This window comes from Macrobrachium rosenbergii, chromosome 54 (assembly GCF_040412425.1).
Source record: "Macrobrachium rosenbergii isolate ZJJX-2024 chromosome 54, ASM4041242v1, whole genome shotgun sequence".
NCBI classification, from domain to species: Eukaryota; Metazoa; Arthropoda; class Malacostraca; order Decapoda; family Palaemonidae; genus Macrobrachium; species Macrobrachium rosenbergii.
In genome coordinates this window covers 18,680,103-18,700,102 of record NC_089794.1, presented here as the reverse complement: position 1 = coordinate 18,700,102, position 20,000 = coordinate 18,680,103, and the positions used below count along the sequence as shown (strand labels likewise).

The 20,000-nt window shown below is 35.5% G+C and overlaps 1 protein-coding gene across 2 annotated transcripts in view; it reads left to right on the top strand.

Annotated features, from left to right (window-relative positions):
- The window catches only part of LOC136834816 (frequenin-1), a 391,333-nt gene that overhangs the window by 314,403 nt on the left and 56,930 nt on the right, over positions 1-20,000 (top strand). For both annotated transcript variants that reach the window (XM_067097561.1, XM_067097559.1), the window contains exon 2: positions 18,685-18,709. In XM_067097561.1, the coding sequence (XP_066953662.1) occupies positions 18,685-18,709 (25 nt within the window). The remainder of the gene's footprint in view (positions 1-18,684; positions 18,710-20,000) is intronic.

The following is a 20,000-nucleotide window of genomic DNA, read 5'->3' as shown; positions in this document are numbered from 1 at the left end:
GTCAGCTGGGTCAAAAAAAGGTCACGGATCTAGCGGAAGGCCCTGTCATTACAAGGCCTCCCCCCCCATGACCTTCCAACACTAAAGGCGAACCCCACCCCTCCCAGGGAGAAATAGGTGTATTACAAAAATTAATAGGATTAATTGGCAACTTTCTGTTGCGCTTCCAGTACCGTATCATAACTCCCCTTAAAATTCTTTTCGTATGATCATTACAATGATAATGAACAGAACAATGACCACAATGACGAATAAACCCTTAAGCTGGGTTTTGCTCACTGACGAACACCCCTCCCCCTCCCAGACAGGTTCGAGTTCCGCCAATATTGGAATTCAATCGTGAATAATTCAGGTCCGGAACCCAGCTCGACTTTGCAGACATGCGTTGAGACGACAGGCGGCCGTGTCATGGGATTGTTGCCAGAAGGCGGCAGAATGAAATGACCGTTGATATTTGATGTAACGGGAGTGATGTTTGTTCAGAATTTAGATGTTTTTGGATGTATTTTAGGTTACTTAAAGTGCGTAGGTGGTCTGGGAAATTTTAGTTTGGTGATTTCAAATGAGACAGAAATGGTTCATTGGCATATTCAGTATTTTGATGATATTTTACTTAAGTTAGTAGGTGGCCTGTGGAAACTGCACCATTATTGGATAGTTTTCAGACGCCGGAAGAAGTTGAGAAATTGCTTAGTCTTGAACACAAAGAATCAGGAAAGTATATTCATTTTAAATGATATTCGGTCACAACTGAAGCTTTAACAGTAAATGCTTTTAGATTTTGTCAAAAATTTTCCCAATTCAGATGACGTATAGGTCTAGAATCGTCCATGACGTCACGAAACAGTTGCCAAACAGCGTTAGAATTTTCATTACGAATCGATAATTAATCATTTAATCTTGAAAGACTTCCTGGAATCATTTAGACCTTTTGTGAGTAAAGATCATATTTTGTCGATATCGTAGACAATTGAGAGAGGATAGCTCTCCTAATGAAAGAGGTTATTTAACTGTCAGTGATATCACAGCATAATTATCAAAAGGCTAAAACCAAATGAAGGAATTGAAGCCACTCATCTGGATCCATTTTGATAGATTTTGATAGACTTGCTTTATTTTGAGGGTGAATATTAGAATTTTTGATTTCATATTTTGTGTCATAGGCAGTTCAAGGAATTTCTAGGGTTGATTTTAGGTGTTTCAGAATTTTTTAAATTTTAGGTACTTTAAAGCATCTCTTGATATGATTTTAGGTATTTTAAAAGAATTTCATGAGATCACTTTAGATCATTCATAAAATATGCTGAGATAAGTTTAGGTAATTCATAGAATTTTCTGATAAATTTCTATGTAAAACAAAGAATTTCTATAGATAATTTTAGGTGAATCAAAGAATATCTCGAGATAATTTTAGGTAAATCAAAGAATATCTCGAGATAATTTTAGGTAAATCAAAGAATATTTCGAGATAATTTTAGGTAAAACTAAGAACATTTCGAGATAATTTTAGGTAAATTTAAGAATATCTCGAGATAATTTTAAGTAAATCTAAGAAAATCTCGATATATTTTTAGGTAAATTAAAGAATATCTCGAGATAATTTTAGGTAAATCCAAGAACATCTCGAGATAATTTTAGGTAAATTTAAGAATATCTCGAGATAATTTTAGGTAAATCTAAGAATATCTCCAGATAATTTTAGATAAATCTAAGAATATCTCGAGATAATTTTAGGTAAGTCTAAGAACATCTCGAGATAATTTTAGGTAAATCCATGAACATCTCCAGATAATTTTAGGTAAATCTAAGAATATCTCGAGATAATTTTAGGTAAATCTAAGAATATCTCGAGAAAATTTTAGGTAAATCTAAGAATATCTCGAGATAATTTTTGGTAAATCTAAGAATATCTCCAGACAATTTTAGGTAAATCAAAGAATATCTCGAGATAATTTTAGGTAATTCAAAGAATATTTTGTGATAATTTTGGGCGATTCAAAAAATATCTTGGGAGAAATTTATGTCATTCAGAGAATTTTTTTTTAATTTTTTTAGGTAATTCAAAGACATGAGGCAATTTTAGATGATTCTTGAGATAATTTTAGGTAATTCAAAGACTCCCGAGGTAATTTTAGATGATTCTTGAGCTAATTTGAGGTAATTCAAAGGCTCTCGAGGTAATTTTAGATGATTCTTGAGATAATTTTAGGTAATTCAAAGACTCCCTAGGTATTTTAGATGATTCTTGAGATAATTTTAGGTAATTCAAAGACTACCGAGGTGATTTTAGATGATTCTTGAGCTAATTTTAGGTAATTCAACAACTCTCGAGGTAATTTAGATGATTCTTGAGATGATTCTATGTAATTCAAAGACTCCCGAGGCAATTTTAGATGATTCTTGAAATAATTTTAAGTAATTCGAAGACTCCCGAGGTAATTTTAGATGATTCTTGAGCTAATTTTAGGCAATTCAATGACTCTCGAGGTAATTGTAGATGATTCTTGACAATTGTAGGTAATTCAAAGACTACCGAGGTGATTTTAGATGATTCTTGAGATAATTCTATGTAATTCAAAGAGTATCTTGAGGTAATCGTCGGTAATTTATAGGACTTCTCTAGATGATTTTACGTAGCTCACAGATCGCAGGCGGTCCGGCGACGGGATCTTGCAAACGAAATTGGTGTTGCCTAATAGTTTTAAAAGCTTAGTTTTGAAAGCTTAATTTTAAAAGCTTACGTTTTGAAAGCTTAATTTTAAAGGCTTAGTTTTGAAAGATTAGTTTTAAAAGCTTAGTTTTGAAAGTTTAATTTTAAAAGCGTAGTTTTGAAAGCTTAATTTTAAAAGCTTAGTTTTGAAAGCTTAATTTTAAAAGCTTAACTTTTGAAAGCTTCGTTTTAAAGGCTTAGTTTTGAAAGATTAGTTTTAAAAGCTTAGTTTCGAAAGATTAGTTTTAAAAGGTTAGTTTTAAAGGCTTAGTTTTGAAAGATTAGTTTTAAAAGGTTAGTTTTAAAAGCTTAGTTTTAAAAGCTTTACTTTGCAACTTTACATCAGAGAAGATCCTCACCTTCTTTATAGTTTTATTCACAACATAAAATTTCCTCCGTTAATGAAGTTGCTTTATCACCTTTTATATCGCCAATAACGAAAACCCATCATTTGTGGGCGTTAATCACTATAAAAAATGGATGTACAGTAAAACCAACGCAAATATTACAGATTCGTTATGTATACATTCATACGCATCATTAAGCTTATGTATACAATCTAATGTCAGTCCAAAATTCATTCAACACAAAATCTTAAAAAAAAAAAAAAAAGGCCATTTGGCACCTCGCCCCAGACGGCTATGGAGGATAACGTCACAAGGATGACGTCATCAGGGGAAGGGAGAAATCGATTCGCGTTCTTTATATATTTCATCTCTATTCTTGTGACCTACCGTCTCCTCTATTATCTTCCCTCCCGACAAGGCGTTTTCGACCTTAATTAGGGGAGGAATAAAGGCGGATTTGGGACGTCTGATTTAGGAGTGGGCGCCCGAAGGCGTTGATGGAACCGAGTATTAGAATTATGGTTGTCGTGGGAAGTAATTACGTTAAAAATATATATATATTAATTATTTTAATTATACGTAGAAATTTGATGCATTATAAAATAATATGGGATAAATGCGTTCATTAATACTGTGTTATTAAAACTAATTATATAAAATTAAGTGATTTATATATAACATATATAGATATATATATATATATATATATATATATATATATATACAGTATATATATATATATATATATATATATATATATATATATATATATATATATATATATATATATATATATATATATATATATAAAGTGAATAGATAAATGCATATAGGGAAATTAGTTTATTATATATATATACTGTATACATATATATATATTTATAATGTAAAATATTTATAGTTTCATCATACACAAATGATAAAGGTAGAAATTAATAGAAAGATAAACGAAATAACGTAGAATATCCGAGAACACTGAATATGCTAAATGAACTTGGACGTATCTGAAACATATTTGCCGAAAACGTGAAATAAATACGGAAAAACGTAGGGAAGAAAAAAGAAAGGAATTATGAAGGAGCAAATAAGGGAATAACCAGATTAAATAGGGGGAAGAATGATGTATGAAGAATTAAGTGAACATGGTCAATTAATGGTGTGACTGAAACATCAAAGATTTATGGATTGATAAAAGGAGAGAGAGAGAGAGAGAGAGAGAGAGAGAGAGAGAGAGAGAGAGAGAGAGATTTAAAACAAATATAAAAAACATAAAAGATTTATGGTTTGATCAAAGAATAATTATGGAGAGAGAGAGAGAGAGAGAGAGAGAGAGAGAGAGAGAGAGAGAGAGAGAGAGAGAGAGAGATGTACATGTAAAACAAATTATTAAAAAATATATTTTAAAGGACTTAGATTCTTTGGAAATTAGTACGATGAGTGTGCTTTATTTAAAATATTTTTTAAGACAGCAGACTTCTAGACAAACTCCAACCATTACTGTCTAAAGTGATTTAAAATTCCCTCCCTGTGACATAGCCAGATAGTCTTAATCACTATCAGTCATATTTATGAAATGTCACTGTCTGAAATCCTCGAATAAATATTTGCTTCAGGATGGACCTATGTCAGTAATTACTGTCTAAGGTGTTTTGACAGAATTACTGTCGAAAATCCTGAAAATATCCTTGTCGTAATATTAACAGATAACTGATCACTATCCAACATGTAATTAACAGATTTCAGTGGTCACTATCCACCATGTAATTGACAGATAACAGTGATCACTGTCCACCATGTCCTTCAAATTTATAAAACTTACTTACTATAGATAGATTCTAATGGTCACTGTCTAAAATGCTATGCGGTATCCTCACTGCAATTTAGACTTCACCGTCATTGTCTAAAACTCTTTGTAAACTCCGTTACTTCGATTTAGACAGTCAAATCTGTCTACATTTACCTGGAATATTAAAGGTAGACCACCGTCTCATTATCGTCGACATCAGTCGCCATTACCGTCTAAAACAGAAATAGAATTATCCCTCTAATAATAGACATAACTTAGGAATGAATATAATCTTAGGAACGGAATGTTGTAAATGCGTCTTAATTCATTCTGGAATGGGATATATGACCCCCCTCTCCCCTAAAATGGGTGATGGGAGGTCCTATTAACCTATGCCTATAGAAATCAACCCTCCCCCTCCCTTCCCTGGAAGCCTGTGGGCCATTCCCCATGCCCCAAAATCTCAGCTCTGAAATGTGGCGGGCGAGATCCGTAGACTGTACTCTCTCCCTTCGCTGCGCTAATCGGATTTCTTTCTGGGCGACGCGATTAGAATAATAGCGGTAATAGGGCGAGTATTCAGCTCTCTCTCTCTCTCTCTCTCTCTCTCTCTCTCTCTCTCTCTCTCTCTCTGGTGTTTTACCTAAAAGTGGTTTTTATTTTAAATCAACATTTTATCTTTTTATTTTCTCGAATTTTCATTATCTCTCTCTCTCTCTCTCTCTCTCTCTCTCTCTCTCTCTCTCTCTCTCTCTCTCTCTCTCTCTTTGGTTTTTCACTTAAAGGTAATTTTTATTTTATGTCCAACATTTTATATTTGTATTTCCTCAATTTTCATTTTCTCTCTCTCTCTCTCTCTCTCTCTCTCTCTCTCTCTCTCTCTCTCTCTCTCTCTCTCTTTGGTTTTTCACTTAAAGGTAATTTTTATTTTATGTCCAACATTTTATATTTGTATTTCCTCGAATTTTCATTCTCTCTCTCTCTCTCTCTCTCTCTCTCTCTCTCTCTCTCTCTCTCTCTCTCTCTCTCTCTCTCTCTCGTTTTTCACCTAAACGTGATTTTTATCTTATATCAACATTTTATCTTTTTATTTTCTCGAACTTTCATTCTCTCTCTCTCTCTCTCTCTCTCTCTCTCTCTCTCTCTCTCTCTCTCTCTCTCTCTCTCTCTCTCTTCTATGCTTAAAAGGGAAAGAACAAAAAAAAGTGGGGGTGGCCCCAAAGGGAAAGAAAGCTAAAACACCTCTCAAATTTATTAGATGGGCAAATGAGAAAACGTATGGAGGAAGTGAATTCCGAAGCTTAGCTCTGGACTTAGAAGACTATAAATCATAATGATAAAAAGAAAAAGTGGAGATTTCAAAGCCTGGTTGAGGAGGCAAAGAACTGTCACTGGATCGTAAATTAGAGAAAGCAAAAGAAGAGGGAGAATTCCAGAATTCCACTGTATATAGAAACCCTTAAAGGGACTAAGGAATACAGGAGGAGCGGGAGAGTTCCGCAGCAGTAGATGGAAAGAACAGCAAGCTAAGTAAAACGGAATCAGTAACATACTGATGTTATAGTAAAAATCTGATGAGTGTGGCCAGTACTTGGACGGGTGATTAGCAATGAGAGGGCTAGGAAAACGAGCTGGCGAGCGAGCCAAACAATAGAAGAACATTTAAGAGAACAAGGAAAGAGAGAAAATTCAATTAAGCTTCCCCTAATAAAACAGTTTGCCCTCCGGGGAAATTAATCCCCGTTTTCTGTTGCATTTTGTTTGCAAGGCGCTTCCATGCGTCTGTGATAACCCTTTCTTAGGATAGTTCATTTGGTGGTGTGTATTTAGCGGTTCTTTCTCTTCTTCTCTTTCATTTTGTATTTTTAATTCAAGTTTTTATGCATATTTGTTCAGCCTGTGTTTATTTATAACTTTCTGTGCATATATATTTTTACGTATTAATTCATGGAAGCTGCATTGTTTTGAAGTACATGAACCAGAATACAATAATTCTTCAAATAAGTCAAAATTCAAGTCGACTGAAAAGTTGATATATACATATGTATTTACATTTGTATGTATGTATGTTTGTATGTACAGTATGTATGTGTGTATGCATGTTTGTAAGTACAATATGTATGTATGTATGTATGTATGTATGTATGTATGTATGTATGTATGTATGTATGTATGGCTACGAGGAAAACAAAACTACGGAGTGCATGATCTCGTACCTATACCCAAGGACATTTGCAGGCAAGCTACATACGAAATAAAGAGTAATCAAAGAATTACCGGTGCATAAGCCTTGTATCCCATTCCGCACAAGAGGGTCATAGTCTTCGACAGAGTACCCCGTAGGGGATTAGTGCCGTCAAAGCACCTCACAAGGTGCACCGTAGGCAATACTTAAGGTTTTTTGCAGCGTCCCTTCGGCCCCTAGCTGCGACCCCTTCCATTCCTTTTTCCGTGCCTTCCTTCATATTCTCTTTCTTCCGTATGGCTTTCCACCCTCTCTAACAACTTTCACAGTGAGCTGCGAGGCTTCCCTCCCTTTCAGCGCTGAATGACCTCATAGGTTCCAGCGCTTAGCCTCTGGCCCAAATTCTATATTCTAATTCAACAGAGTAGGAATGTGGTTTACAAAATCCCATGTATTATTAACCTAGCTTCATTTGATCAGGGTCTGACGAGTAAGGAATTGAATGTCAAAATAATTCAACATTAAGGCACAGAACTGGTCAATGTGTTAGTTCTTTTTTCGGTCACAAATGTCACAAATCCTTGCCAATGATTGGTCCTTAGTAATTCAAGAACGAGATGTAATATTTTACAATCTACAGCCCATTTATAAATAAATATTTGTATAAAAAATAACTGATTCATATAACTTATATGATTTTATAAGTGCTTTTGTTTTTGTTTTGTTTTTTTGTCTTTTTTTGTTTATCTTTTCTGTATGCAGCTCTTTTTTTTTAGTATACCTTACAGTAAAGGGGAAGGATCTTGTAGTCAGTACTTTCACTTTACTCTGGAAGATATACTTGATTTATACTTTATATCACATTTTACTGGCATTGTATATATATATATATATATATATATATATATATATATATATATATATATATATATATATATTATATATATGTATATACGTATATAGACTGTATATATAATTATATATAAACAAATATATATATATATATATATATATATATATATATATATATATGTAAATATATAAATATAAACATTATATGTATCATATATATGTGTGTTGTCTAACTGCACTCATGATTTTTTTATTCTTCAAAATACCCCATAGATATTGAAATTACCATACCTCTAAACTCTTCAAGAAGTGTTAATATTAATAAAGAATCACAATAATAAATTACTGCTAAGGAACATGCAACAGACCTTAGGGAGTAACGAAGCGGCAGTGATTTACAATGAGCACCTACAATCCGAATGAGAATGAGAAAGTCTGCTCTGAGGCGGTTGGCCATGTATAGAAACCGGGAGAGTTATAAGGACCATACCCCGCAAAAACAGGTAAACCGGAAACACCTGATTAGTGTAAATGTCACCAGGTACCTTGATGACCACGAAATGACCACAGACAATATAATGACCCTCTCCTCTCCCTCCTCCCACCTTCCTTAATCTTCAGGACATCCTGTCGCATCGAAAACAGAACAGTAAAAAATTAATTTCCTGTCACAACAAAGCTTTGAATGATGTCCTGTCACAGGTGTAATAAAGGAAATGAAATAATGGCACCGAATGGTTCCCCGGTCACAACAAAGCTTTGATTTGAGGGGGCGGTGTAATTTTCTTAACGAAGGAATGACCAGGCACGCTATGTCAGTCCGCTGTGTGATTCGGTCTGGGGGATGAATATAATCTGGAGGTCGTTGAACTAACAGGGGAATCAAGTGAAAAGTAGTACTGTTATTCTTAATGCTATTATTACTGCTGCTGCTGTTTCATTTTATATTATTATTATTATTATTATTATTATTATTATTATTATTACAAAAACAGAATGCAGTACTAAAAAATGAACTGAAAAATAAATGCTTAACCTTTCAAATGAGTAACACGTGAATATTATGTAAAGATAAAAATACTATATATATACAGTATATATATATATATATATATATATATATATATATATATATATATATATATATATATATATATATACAGTATATGTATACATACACACACATACATATACATAGTCATTTTTCATCCCAAATAAAATGAAAAACGAACGATGTCTTACAGTCCCCATGATGTCAGACTTGAGTCTGATTGAAAGAAGAAAAATGCAAAAGAAAAATAGTAAATGACAAAACAAATGAGTCTTATCAGCTGTTATTTTGGGTGTCATTGGTACAACATGACAACTGATAAGGATGTGTGGCTATCATTGAGAGAGAGAGAGAGTGGAGCAACATATATGAGGGAGAGAGTGGAGCAACATATATGCAAAAGAAGGCAAAAATAAGCGGAATATGAAACTATTAACGAAGGGAATAGAGTGGATGAAACAGGGAGAGAGAGAGAGGGAGAGAGGAAACGCAGATTTAAAAGTAAATAAAATATGAAACTTAACGAAGGGGATAGAATGGAAGAAACAGAGAGAGAGAGAGAGAGAGAGGAGCAACATATATGCAAAAGAAGGCAAAGAAATAATAAAACGTATAGGAAAAGACTCAACGTAAAAAAACAAGAGGAAAAAAACATGGGATTCACGACACATTTCATTAGAAAATTCTCGGCTGTATGTTTTGCGCAGAAACGAAAAGGGAATTATTTTCATTCTCTCGGCTTATCTCTCGCTATCACTCACCCCTCCCTTTCTCTCTTACCATTTTTATACTCGGCTTATCTTTCTGTCTCTCCCTATCTCTCTTTCAATATTTTTTGACGATTTTTCTCCATCCGGAAAGGGGGGGGGAACAAGTCTAGAGCGCCTAAGAATGTTTTTCACGCGCTACATTGACTAAAGGCGAACGAATGCTAAAAGAGTCTCCGCTTCTGTCTATATCGATGTCTGTATAGCTGATTCTCTCTCTCTCTCTCTCTCTCTCTCTCTCTCTCTCTCTCTCTCTCTCTCTCTCTCTCTCTCTATATATATATATATATATATATATATATATATATATATATATATATATATATTATATATATATATATAGATTAGTCTCTCTCTTTAATAATATATTTTGTTAAAAGCTTTTTGCTCTCTCTCTCTCTCTCTCTCTCTCTCTCTCTCTCTCTCTCTCTCTCTCTCTCTCTCTCTCTCTCTCTCTCTCTCTCTCTTATTTGAATCAATAAACTATTGTGATAAAGAAGGAATGCTATATGCATATAAAGGACCTAATAACGAGACAGTCCCAAATAAGGAAGCAGTTAAAGACCTTGGTGTGATACTGAATTGGAATATGATATGCAGTGATCAAATAGCAATACTTTTAGCAAAATGCAAAGCAAAAATGGGAATGTTGTTCCGGCACTTCAAAACAAGAAAAGCCGAACACATGATTATGCTTTATAAAACGTACGTACGTAGTCCACTTGAACAGTGCAATATAATATGGTACCCACACTACCAAAAGGATATTGCACAAATGGAGAGTGTACAAAGGTCCTTTACAGCTAGAATAGAAGTAGTTAAGGACCTTGACTACTGGGAAAGACTACAATTCTTAAATTTATATAGTCTTGAAAGGAGAAGAGAACGCTACATGATAATCCAGGCATGGAAACAGATAGAAGAAATTACCGAAAACATCATGGAGCTAAAAATATCAGAAAGAGCAAGCAGAAGTAGATTAATAGTGCCCAAACCTATACCAGGAAAACTAAGGAAAGCACACAGTACATTAATCCACCACGCACCAGCATCGATCATGCAGCGTCTATTCAGTGCGCTACCAGCTCATCTAAGGAACATATCAGGAGTGAGCGTAGATGTGTTTAAGAATAAGCTCGACAAATATTCAAGATGCATCCCAGACCGTCCAAGATTGGAAGATGCAAAATATACTGGAAGATGCATTAGCAATTCTCTGTAAGGTCTGTAAGGTCTCTCTCTCCCATCTTATCTCTCAACTGCTTTTTATTCTATTTTTTCACTTTCTTAGTTTTTATTATTGTCCTCACATTAGAAAAATTCCGTCATTATTATTATTATTATTATTATTATTATTATTATTATTATTATTATTATTATTATTATTATTATTATTTTGGAGAAGAAAAAGAGGGGATATTCTTATGAATCAAGTACCACTAACTTTACCATGTGTACTTTATCAACACGAAGCACACTTTGATAAAACAAAAAAGCAAGAGGGAACAACAAATAAATAAAGTTAACACAACAAACGCATAAAAATGTGGGAACGTAATTAAGCCTTTTTTTCTAATTTTCGTAACTTCGAAGCATTTACGTTTTACATCATATTTCAGCTCTCATTTTTTCCTATATCAATTTCTGAAATTCGTATTATTTTAAAGAAATATCTAGCGTTCTAGTTTCTATATTAATTTCTGTCAGTCGTATTTTAAATAATTTTCTAGTATTCTAGTTTTCTGACCCTCGTGTTATTGAAATTTTAACAATATTTTAACCTAAATTTTTGCGAGAATTTGAATCATAATTTTAAGCCCATTTTCAACCATTAACTCAATTATTATTGGATATAATTTCTATCCTAATTGTATTACTCGTGTTGATAGTTAACCTTCATTCTTTTACCATGATTTTTAATGTGTACTAATTTTCAACCGTCGACCATAATGTTAATTTATTGTCAGTGCAGCTTTTATTTTACTGATATATTTATATTTTTATCGATTTCTTTATTTATTAGTTTATCTTTTTTTTCCTTAAACGGATCTCCTCATGTATTTCGTGTTATCTTCTGTAACTTCTTTGGAGGCGTGAATTTCAAGCCAGTTGCCCCTGTAGTCCTGTTCCATACGAATAGGGTTTATCTTATGAATAATAATAATAATAGTGGAGAAACAAATCCACTGTTATATACGGATACAAATACATGACTTGTGGATTTGTTTCTCCATATCAAGACTCGTGCTACTGTGAATACTTTTTGATAATAATAATAATAATAATAATAATAATAATAATAATAATAATAATAATAATAATAATAATAATAATAATAATAATAATAATAATAATAATAATAGGTATTTATTGTCCTCATTTTCAACCTTCATCTTCAGTCATTTACCGTCGTATTTATAACCTCAGTTTCAACGTCCAAAACTAATTGTATGTCACAAGTTTAAACTCATTTGTAAATCTTCCTTTACATCCTTCAGCCCTGATCCTTTGCCAAAATGTTTAACCAACCTTCATTTGCTTAGCCAGGGTGGAGGGGGGAGGGAAGGGTTGGTGGTGAGTAGGGGGGGGGAAGAAAGACCCGGTCCTCCCCTTCCCCCTCCCCATCCCTCCTCACTTCCCCTCCCCCTCACAGTTCCCACTCCCTCCTCCCCTCTCCTCCTTCCCCCTCCCTCATCCCCTCTCCTCCTTCCCCCCTCCCTCCCCCCCTCCTCCTCCCCCCTCCCTCCTCCCCTTCCCCATCCTTCCTCGCTTCCCCTCCCCTCCCAGTTCCCACTCCCTCATCCCCTCTCCTCTTTCCCCTCCCTCCTCCCTCCCCTTCCCCCCCCTCCCCATCCTTCCTCCTTCCCCTCCCCTCCCAGTTCCCACTCCCTCATCCCTCTCCTCCTTCCCCCTCCTCCTCCCCCTTCTCTCAATCTCCCTTCCCCTCCCTCTTCCCCTTTCTCTTCCCTCCTCCCCATCAATCTCCCTCCCCTTTCCTCCCTCCTCCCCTTTCTCTTCCCTCCCCTCCCTCCTCCCCTTTCTCTTCCCTCCCCTCCTCCCATCCTTCCTCTTCCTCCCCCTCCCTCCCATCCTTCCTCCTCCCCTTCCTTTCCCCACCCCCTCCCAGTTTCCCCCTCCTATTTTCCATCCCTCCTCCCCCTCCCCTCCCCTCTCCCATCTCTCTTCCCCTCCCAATTTATCATCCCTTCCCTCCCCTCCCATCTCCCTTCCCCTCCCTGCCCTCTGCCACTGGCGTGACCTCACTGCAGTTTCGGGGCTTAGAGCAGCCACTGGCCATTAGCGGCGAATCCCCGGGCGCGGCTTCTTGTCACGCGCTAAGCTACTCCGGAGCCGAGAGTTGCATCAACCACTCCACTGTAGACAAACACGCGGCTGCGGGGTTTGAATGGAGAGAGAGAGAAGAACCCAGATTTTAAAAGTAAACAAAATATGAAACTATTAACGAAGGGAATAGTGGAAGAAACAGGGAGAGAGAGAGAGAGAGAGAATTCGCAAAACTTTCTTCCATATAAAAACACCGCAACGATAAAGAATAAACAGAGCAAAATATTATGATTTGTAGCTTAGCTCGTGTACAGTATGAATCTCTGTAAACTTTAAAGTTTAATTTATAAGGAAAATCAGCCAGAGGAAACAGAAATATATAGAAAAATACTCCTCCAGTTGATAGTGCCAACAAAAACGAAGTAAAAATATTTAAAAAGTATTGTTCGTGTTAAATATTACTTATTTTTTCCAGAAAGGTCAAATGGAAACCAGATCTCACTCAAATGAACTATTTCATAATTTTGTTTATTTAAAATCGAGCACACCATTCAAACATTTTGTTGTGTATCTACAGCAAAAATTATCATACTCCATATATATATATATATATATATATATATATATATATATATATATATATATATATATATATATATATATATATATATATATATGAAGTATTTATATATTTATCATACATTATGTATATAATATATATAATAGTTTATATATATATATATATATATATATATATATATATATATATATATATATATATATATATTATATACGTAAATGTAGTAAAACTGCCTAAAATAAAATAAAATAAATATTTAAGCCAGAATATTGGAGCCGCAATAAATCTTTCAGTCAAATCAGAAAGTGTGAAAGCGAACGCACCCTGGGGGCCCTCCCGGGTGCAGTAAACGTCGGAAAAGAACGCCACCTCAAAATAAAAACCCGTCCATTTGCTCCGGTTTGAAACCCTTGCCTCCTGCAATAAAGGCTTCAAGCTTATTATCAGAGCTGCTTTAATGCAACGGCAATCTTAATTGGCTGTTTCCGGTCGTGATGGTCGTCAGGAGGAGGAGGAGGAGGAGGGAGAAGAGGAGGAGGAGGAGGAGGGAGACGAGGAGGAGGAGGGAGAAGAGGAGGAGGAGGAGGAGGGAGACGATGAGGAGGAGGGAGAAGAGGAGGAGGAGGGAGAAGAGGAGCAGGAGGGAGACGAGGAGCAGGAGGGAGAAGAGGAGCAGGAGGGAGAGGAGGAGCAGGAGGGAGAAGAGGAGCAGGAGGGAGAAGAGGAGGAGGGGGGAGAAGAGGAGCGGGGGGTAGACGGGGAGCAGGGGGGGAGACGAGGAGCAGGAGGGAGATGAGAAGCAGTTGGGAGACGAGGAGCAGGAGGCAGAAGACGAGGAGGAGGAGGGAGACGAGGAGCAGGAGGGAGAGGAGGTGGAGGAGGAGGAGGGAGAATAGGAAGAGGAGGGAGGAAGAGAGACTGAAAGAGCTGGAGGGGCGAGAAGGGTTGAGAAAGGACGATTACTAGGATATAAGGGATGAGAATGAGCGTTTCGGTTTTAGATACTGAAAAGGGGCTTTAAGATCAGGTGTCTGTAATGCCTTGGGCCAGTGAGAAAATTAGGGTGAGGGCCAGGAGCTTAGGAGATAGAAGCGGTTGTGAGGGTGAGACAGGATCTCGAAAGGTCTGGGAATGAAGGCGGATTTAGATTTAAAATGATATAGAGAAGAGATTGGAGATTACGAAGGGCAGAATAGGATAGTTATTGAGGGGCAGGTGATTCGTGTTGAATAATTCGGGGTTCAGATTCTATGCCACAACGAAGGGAGGCAATGGACATTTTAGGATTTTAGGAATTCGGTACAAAAAATAAGAGTTTTAGGAAGCAAAATTAAGTGGGGAGTGCAGATTGAGTGACAGGAGGAATGTGGAAATTAGGACATGGGGTAACAAAATAAAAATTTTGGGAGGGATGGAAATACTTGCCAGTTCATATATGCCCTTTGATCTTTTCCCCATCAAGAAACACGCCAAAGGACACTTATTATTTTGTAATATTATTTATCTGTACCAAAAAATAGATAAATAATTTCTGTAATTGCTTTCTAAAGCTATCAATTGCTTTGAATTTATCTCAGCATGTATGAAGACTTAATTTATGTCTGTTATTTATAGCGCAGTGACGTGTTACTTATATACACCCAGTAAATAGTAATCATTTCATATTTTAAAACAACAAATATGACAATCAGTACTCTTCAAACAGAAAAAAGGACTAGTAAAATGAAAGAAATAAAATAAAAGATCTCGCAACATTGAAGTTGCAGTATATCTTTCAATTAAATCGGCGAGCGTGAAAGCGAACGCACCCTAGGGTCCCCCCGGGTGCCGTAAACGTCGGAAGAGAACGCCACCTCAAAATAAACCTGGTCCATTTGCTCCGGTTCAATCCCCTTTGCCGGCAATAAAGGCTTCAAGCTTATTACCCAAGTTGCTTTCATATGAGGTGGATCCTAATTGGCTATTTCCGGTCCTGTTGGTTGGGGTGTTGGAGGGAGGGAGACTGGAGGAGGGAGAGAGATGGGTTGGGGGTGAGGTAGGAAGGGGACAAGAAGAAGACTTAGGATCCAGGAAATGGGGTTCAGGTGGTTTTATAAAGAGATTGGGTTTGTAATACCCAGAGGCAGGGAGAAGATTAGTCAGAGGATGATGAGAGAGAGAGAGAGAGAGAGCCTGTGTAATGGGGAGAAAGGATATCCATTAGTCTGAGGTTTTGTGGTAAAGGAGGCTCAGATGGACAAGGTAGGAGAGCGAGATACCTGAATTCAGGATTGCGTTTCTTTCTAAAGCAAGACCAACAGGATATGGGCAACAGGATACCTATTTCTTCAGGAGACCCTAAGGGCTTAAAAAAAAAAAAAAAAAAAGAAAACCGCGAAGGAAGGACGGAAAGCAGAGGTTCAGCTACGACAGCAACAATAGACATGCCTCCCAAAGGGATAAAGGCTAACATAGATTAGGTCTGGATGGTTGTGGGAAGAGAAAGATACGGAAGCCGTAGATCCAGAGGTCTGGGTTCTTTGGGAAAGCGGAAGCTGATGTGATTTCATAGAACACTGAAGCTTTCTAATTTAAGGGTCATATTTTGGGTCAGAAAGAGAGCAGTGGTTTTCAAGGCGAGGTTGTACAGAGCTACTGAAAAACAGATAATTGTATTAATTTGTTGATTTGTCAGTTTTTCTGATGACGGACCTCCTCTTTCTGTATTTCCCTTTACCTTCTGTTACTACTTTCGAATGGGCACCATATTCTTTGGAAGCTTCAATTGCAATTCAGTGGCCCCTTTGGTGGGCCTGTTCCATATGATTAAGGTTCATATTTTTAATAATAATAATAATAATAATAATACCGTACATGACTTTCGGTTCAGAATAAGTTGTTATAAGTCAGTGAAAATATAGGAAAATGAAGGTTTTAATCCACCCCGAATAAAAGAACTGGGATAAATGTAAATTAAACACACTTGTTGTGTGAAAGTAATTTATTATTACTGAAGACTTTCAACATAACTTATAACTACTGAAGGCAGTTTTACAGCGAGACCCAAGGCCCACCTGAGCGCATCAATTTAAAGTCAAGGTTTAGGCGCAAAGGTTAGAGGAAGTGTAAGTTTAAGAACTGAGCAAGAGGGCTTAGGAAGTGCGGCTACGGGATAATCATTTCAGGGCCCCGTGAAGCCCAAACTCGTAAAGGCAGACGGAGGCAGTACCTCCCAAATTAACAAGTCCGGTTCCTGTCTAATTTGCCCCGTCCGTTAATTGCCTTATAAAACTAGAGCGTTCGGACGAAACGGTCTTGTTTTGTTGCCGCGTCATAAATAAAATTGCACTCGTAAAAGCGAGCGAGGGTTCGTTGCAATTAAACGAAGCTCTTTCGTTTCATTTCTCAGCAGACTCGTCTCTCTGTGCATTTGCGCGCATTGCTTTTAAAACTAGGTACCGAACTTACAGTATCCAGTTCACTTTTAAAAAATCAAGACTTTATTGAATCCGATTGCCGTTTCCTAGAGCCAAGAGAAAGCGCCATTCTTGTTGTTCTCACAAAAATTGTGGAGATCATGAATTAGAGAGTCAGTCTAGTCAAGCAAAACTGGTTCTGGTCAGGAGGTGGATGGGTGACCACCGGTGAATGTTGGGAGCAGTTGTATAAGCTCCCATGCCATCCTTTCGGGGAACCGAAGGTGGAACCAACAGTATCATTCCAAAAATCAGTGCTAGAAAATTTTGCTACAAATTGGAGGGGTCTGGTGTGAGTGAAAGTGAGTCACAATGAAGACCAAGAAGGCAGTAAAATGTTCTAAGTGGCGCAAAGTCTATGGACATTAGGAGCTCGAGAGTCAGCCGACTTTTATGAGTCTCTTGGATTCATGCAGTTAGCATGCTGAAATCCCTACTACCTTCCTCTGTGTTCTCTGTTACATTTTGCCTCTCCTTTTCTTGAAAATTATTTATTTTTATACTAATTTTTTTCCAGATTTAGTACAGCGTAGTAGTAATAATAATAATAATAATAATAATAATAATAATAATAATAATAATAATAATATTTTAATCCTGATTATGATGAGAATGCATCAACATCACCAATAATAATAATAATAATAATAATAATAATAATAATAATAATAATAATAATAATAATAATAATCCAGCAAACTAATTAAGTAAAGGGGTCATCTCCCAGCGAGGCCAAATGAGATTGAGACACGGAGAAAAATTCCTTCATACAACAAACAAGAGGCTTCTCTTGGGAGATCCAGGCTGCATAAAAGTCTAATCTATGACGTCACTTCGAAGTCAATTTAGACTAAGTAATTAAGTAATTAGACGGAGCACTAAGCTTAATGAATCCTTGGCTGGAGTATTTTTTGAGTGCTGTCAAGTTTTTTTTTTTATGTTTGTCTTGGGTTAATGACTTATATATTTTTTTATTTTCTCATTTATTTTTATTTTCAGTGCATATGAAGGAAGGTTCACATTTTATGATGAGAATGTAAGATGATGTTAAGTTTGTAAAGATGTATGAAGTGTTCAGATTTTTTATAAATATAAATAAGAAAGTGTTCATATTTGTCAATGAATCTGTATGCAAGTGATCGTAGTTTTTCAAATAAAATTTGAATTTAGTTGAATTAAGCAATTAATTTAGCTCATTTAAATTGAGGAAAACTTAATTCGAAAAATTTAAATACTGCATTTCATTAAGAATAGCTTTTTGCAGAATTTCTATATGAAAAAGTGTATAGTTGCTAGTGTTATAGACAAATACAAAATATATATACATATACAGTATGTATATATATATATATATATATATATTGTGTGTGTGTGTATTTATATATATATATATATATATATATATATATATACATATACACATATATACATATATATATATTTATACATACATACATATATATATATATATATATATATATATATATATATATATATATATATATATATATATATATATTTATATATATATATATATATATATATATATATATATATATATATATATATATATATATATATATATATACAAACATATATATACAGTATATAATAAATTTTTGCATAAGATCTGATTTTCTAATACATATTTCTTTTTCTTTTACAGTTACAGACAAAGAGATTAAACAATGGTGAGTAAGCGGCGCATTTCTCAGTTCTTTTGTAGAAACTCTATACTGGCTTTCCTGTATTACTTGTTATTTAATTTGTTCTGTAGAGGGCTGCCTGTGTACTTGTCGAAACGTTACAGGCAACAGAAATCAAAGAAACTCGGCAGTATGTCTTTTTTTTTTACACCGTTCGGGGATTTATTGTGTCGTTTACTTGCAGATGAGAAAAATACACTAAGAATAAATAAGACTGCTTATATTGAATAATGTCGGTTCAACTGTTGTTTTCAGTACTGCTGTTGTTAGAGAGGGGCCCCTTCAAAGTAATAATAATAATAATAATAATAATAATAATAATAATAATAAGAAGAAGAAGAAGAAGAAGAAGAAGAAGAAGAAGAAGAAGAAGAAGAAGAAGAAATTGTACCCATAATCATAGGAACACTAGGCACGATCCCAAGAATCCTGGAAAGGAACCTGGAAAAACTAGAAGCTGAAGTAGCTCCAGGACTCATGCAGAAGAGCGTGCTACCAGAAACCGCGCACATAGTGAGAAAAGTGATGGACTCCTAAGGAGGCAGGGTGCAACCCGGAACCCCACGCTATAAAAACCACCCAGTCGAAAAGGATGACTGAGACTAAAAAGAAATAAGTAGATAAATAATAATAATAATAATAATAATAATAATAATAATAATAATACATTAAACGTAGGGACTGATTTCGGTAGATTCTCAAATGTAGAAAAAAATGTGAAGCCATCATTTTATTTTGCATTGCAGTGCTTTGAGTTTTTAATCTGCATGATCAGCGAATACAATCAAGTTATATAAACCTATAAACATAGATATTTATTTACTTTAATGCCTAGAAATAGTAAAAGGTTAATGGCAATAGAATTCGCCAGGTAAATTGTGCACCCACTGAAAAAAAATTATGCTTTATCTTGATGTTGTATTTCCTTTGGGATTTCGAGGTTTCCAGGGAAAAGTATCTCGAAAAAAATGAACGATGAAAAATGCAAAGGTCATACTTATCCGTATAACTGTGAGGTTTAACATCGTAGAAACCTAAAAGAAATAATTGAACGTCAGTCTTACAGAAATTAAAGTAAGTGAAATGTGGCAAACGATTACCGTAGAGTTAAACGCGTTTTTATGAAAGTCGCGAAGCCTTTCTTACAATTAATAAACGTGAACTCTGAAATCTGAGTCCTAAGCTTAAAACATATAACCACGAGATCTAGGTATAAATATTTGAGGTAAAACAAAAGTAATATGTTAAGGTAAAACAAAAGAAATTTGGTAATATT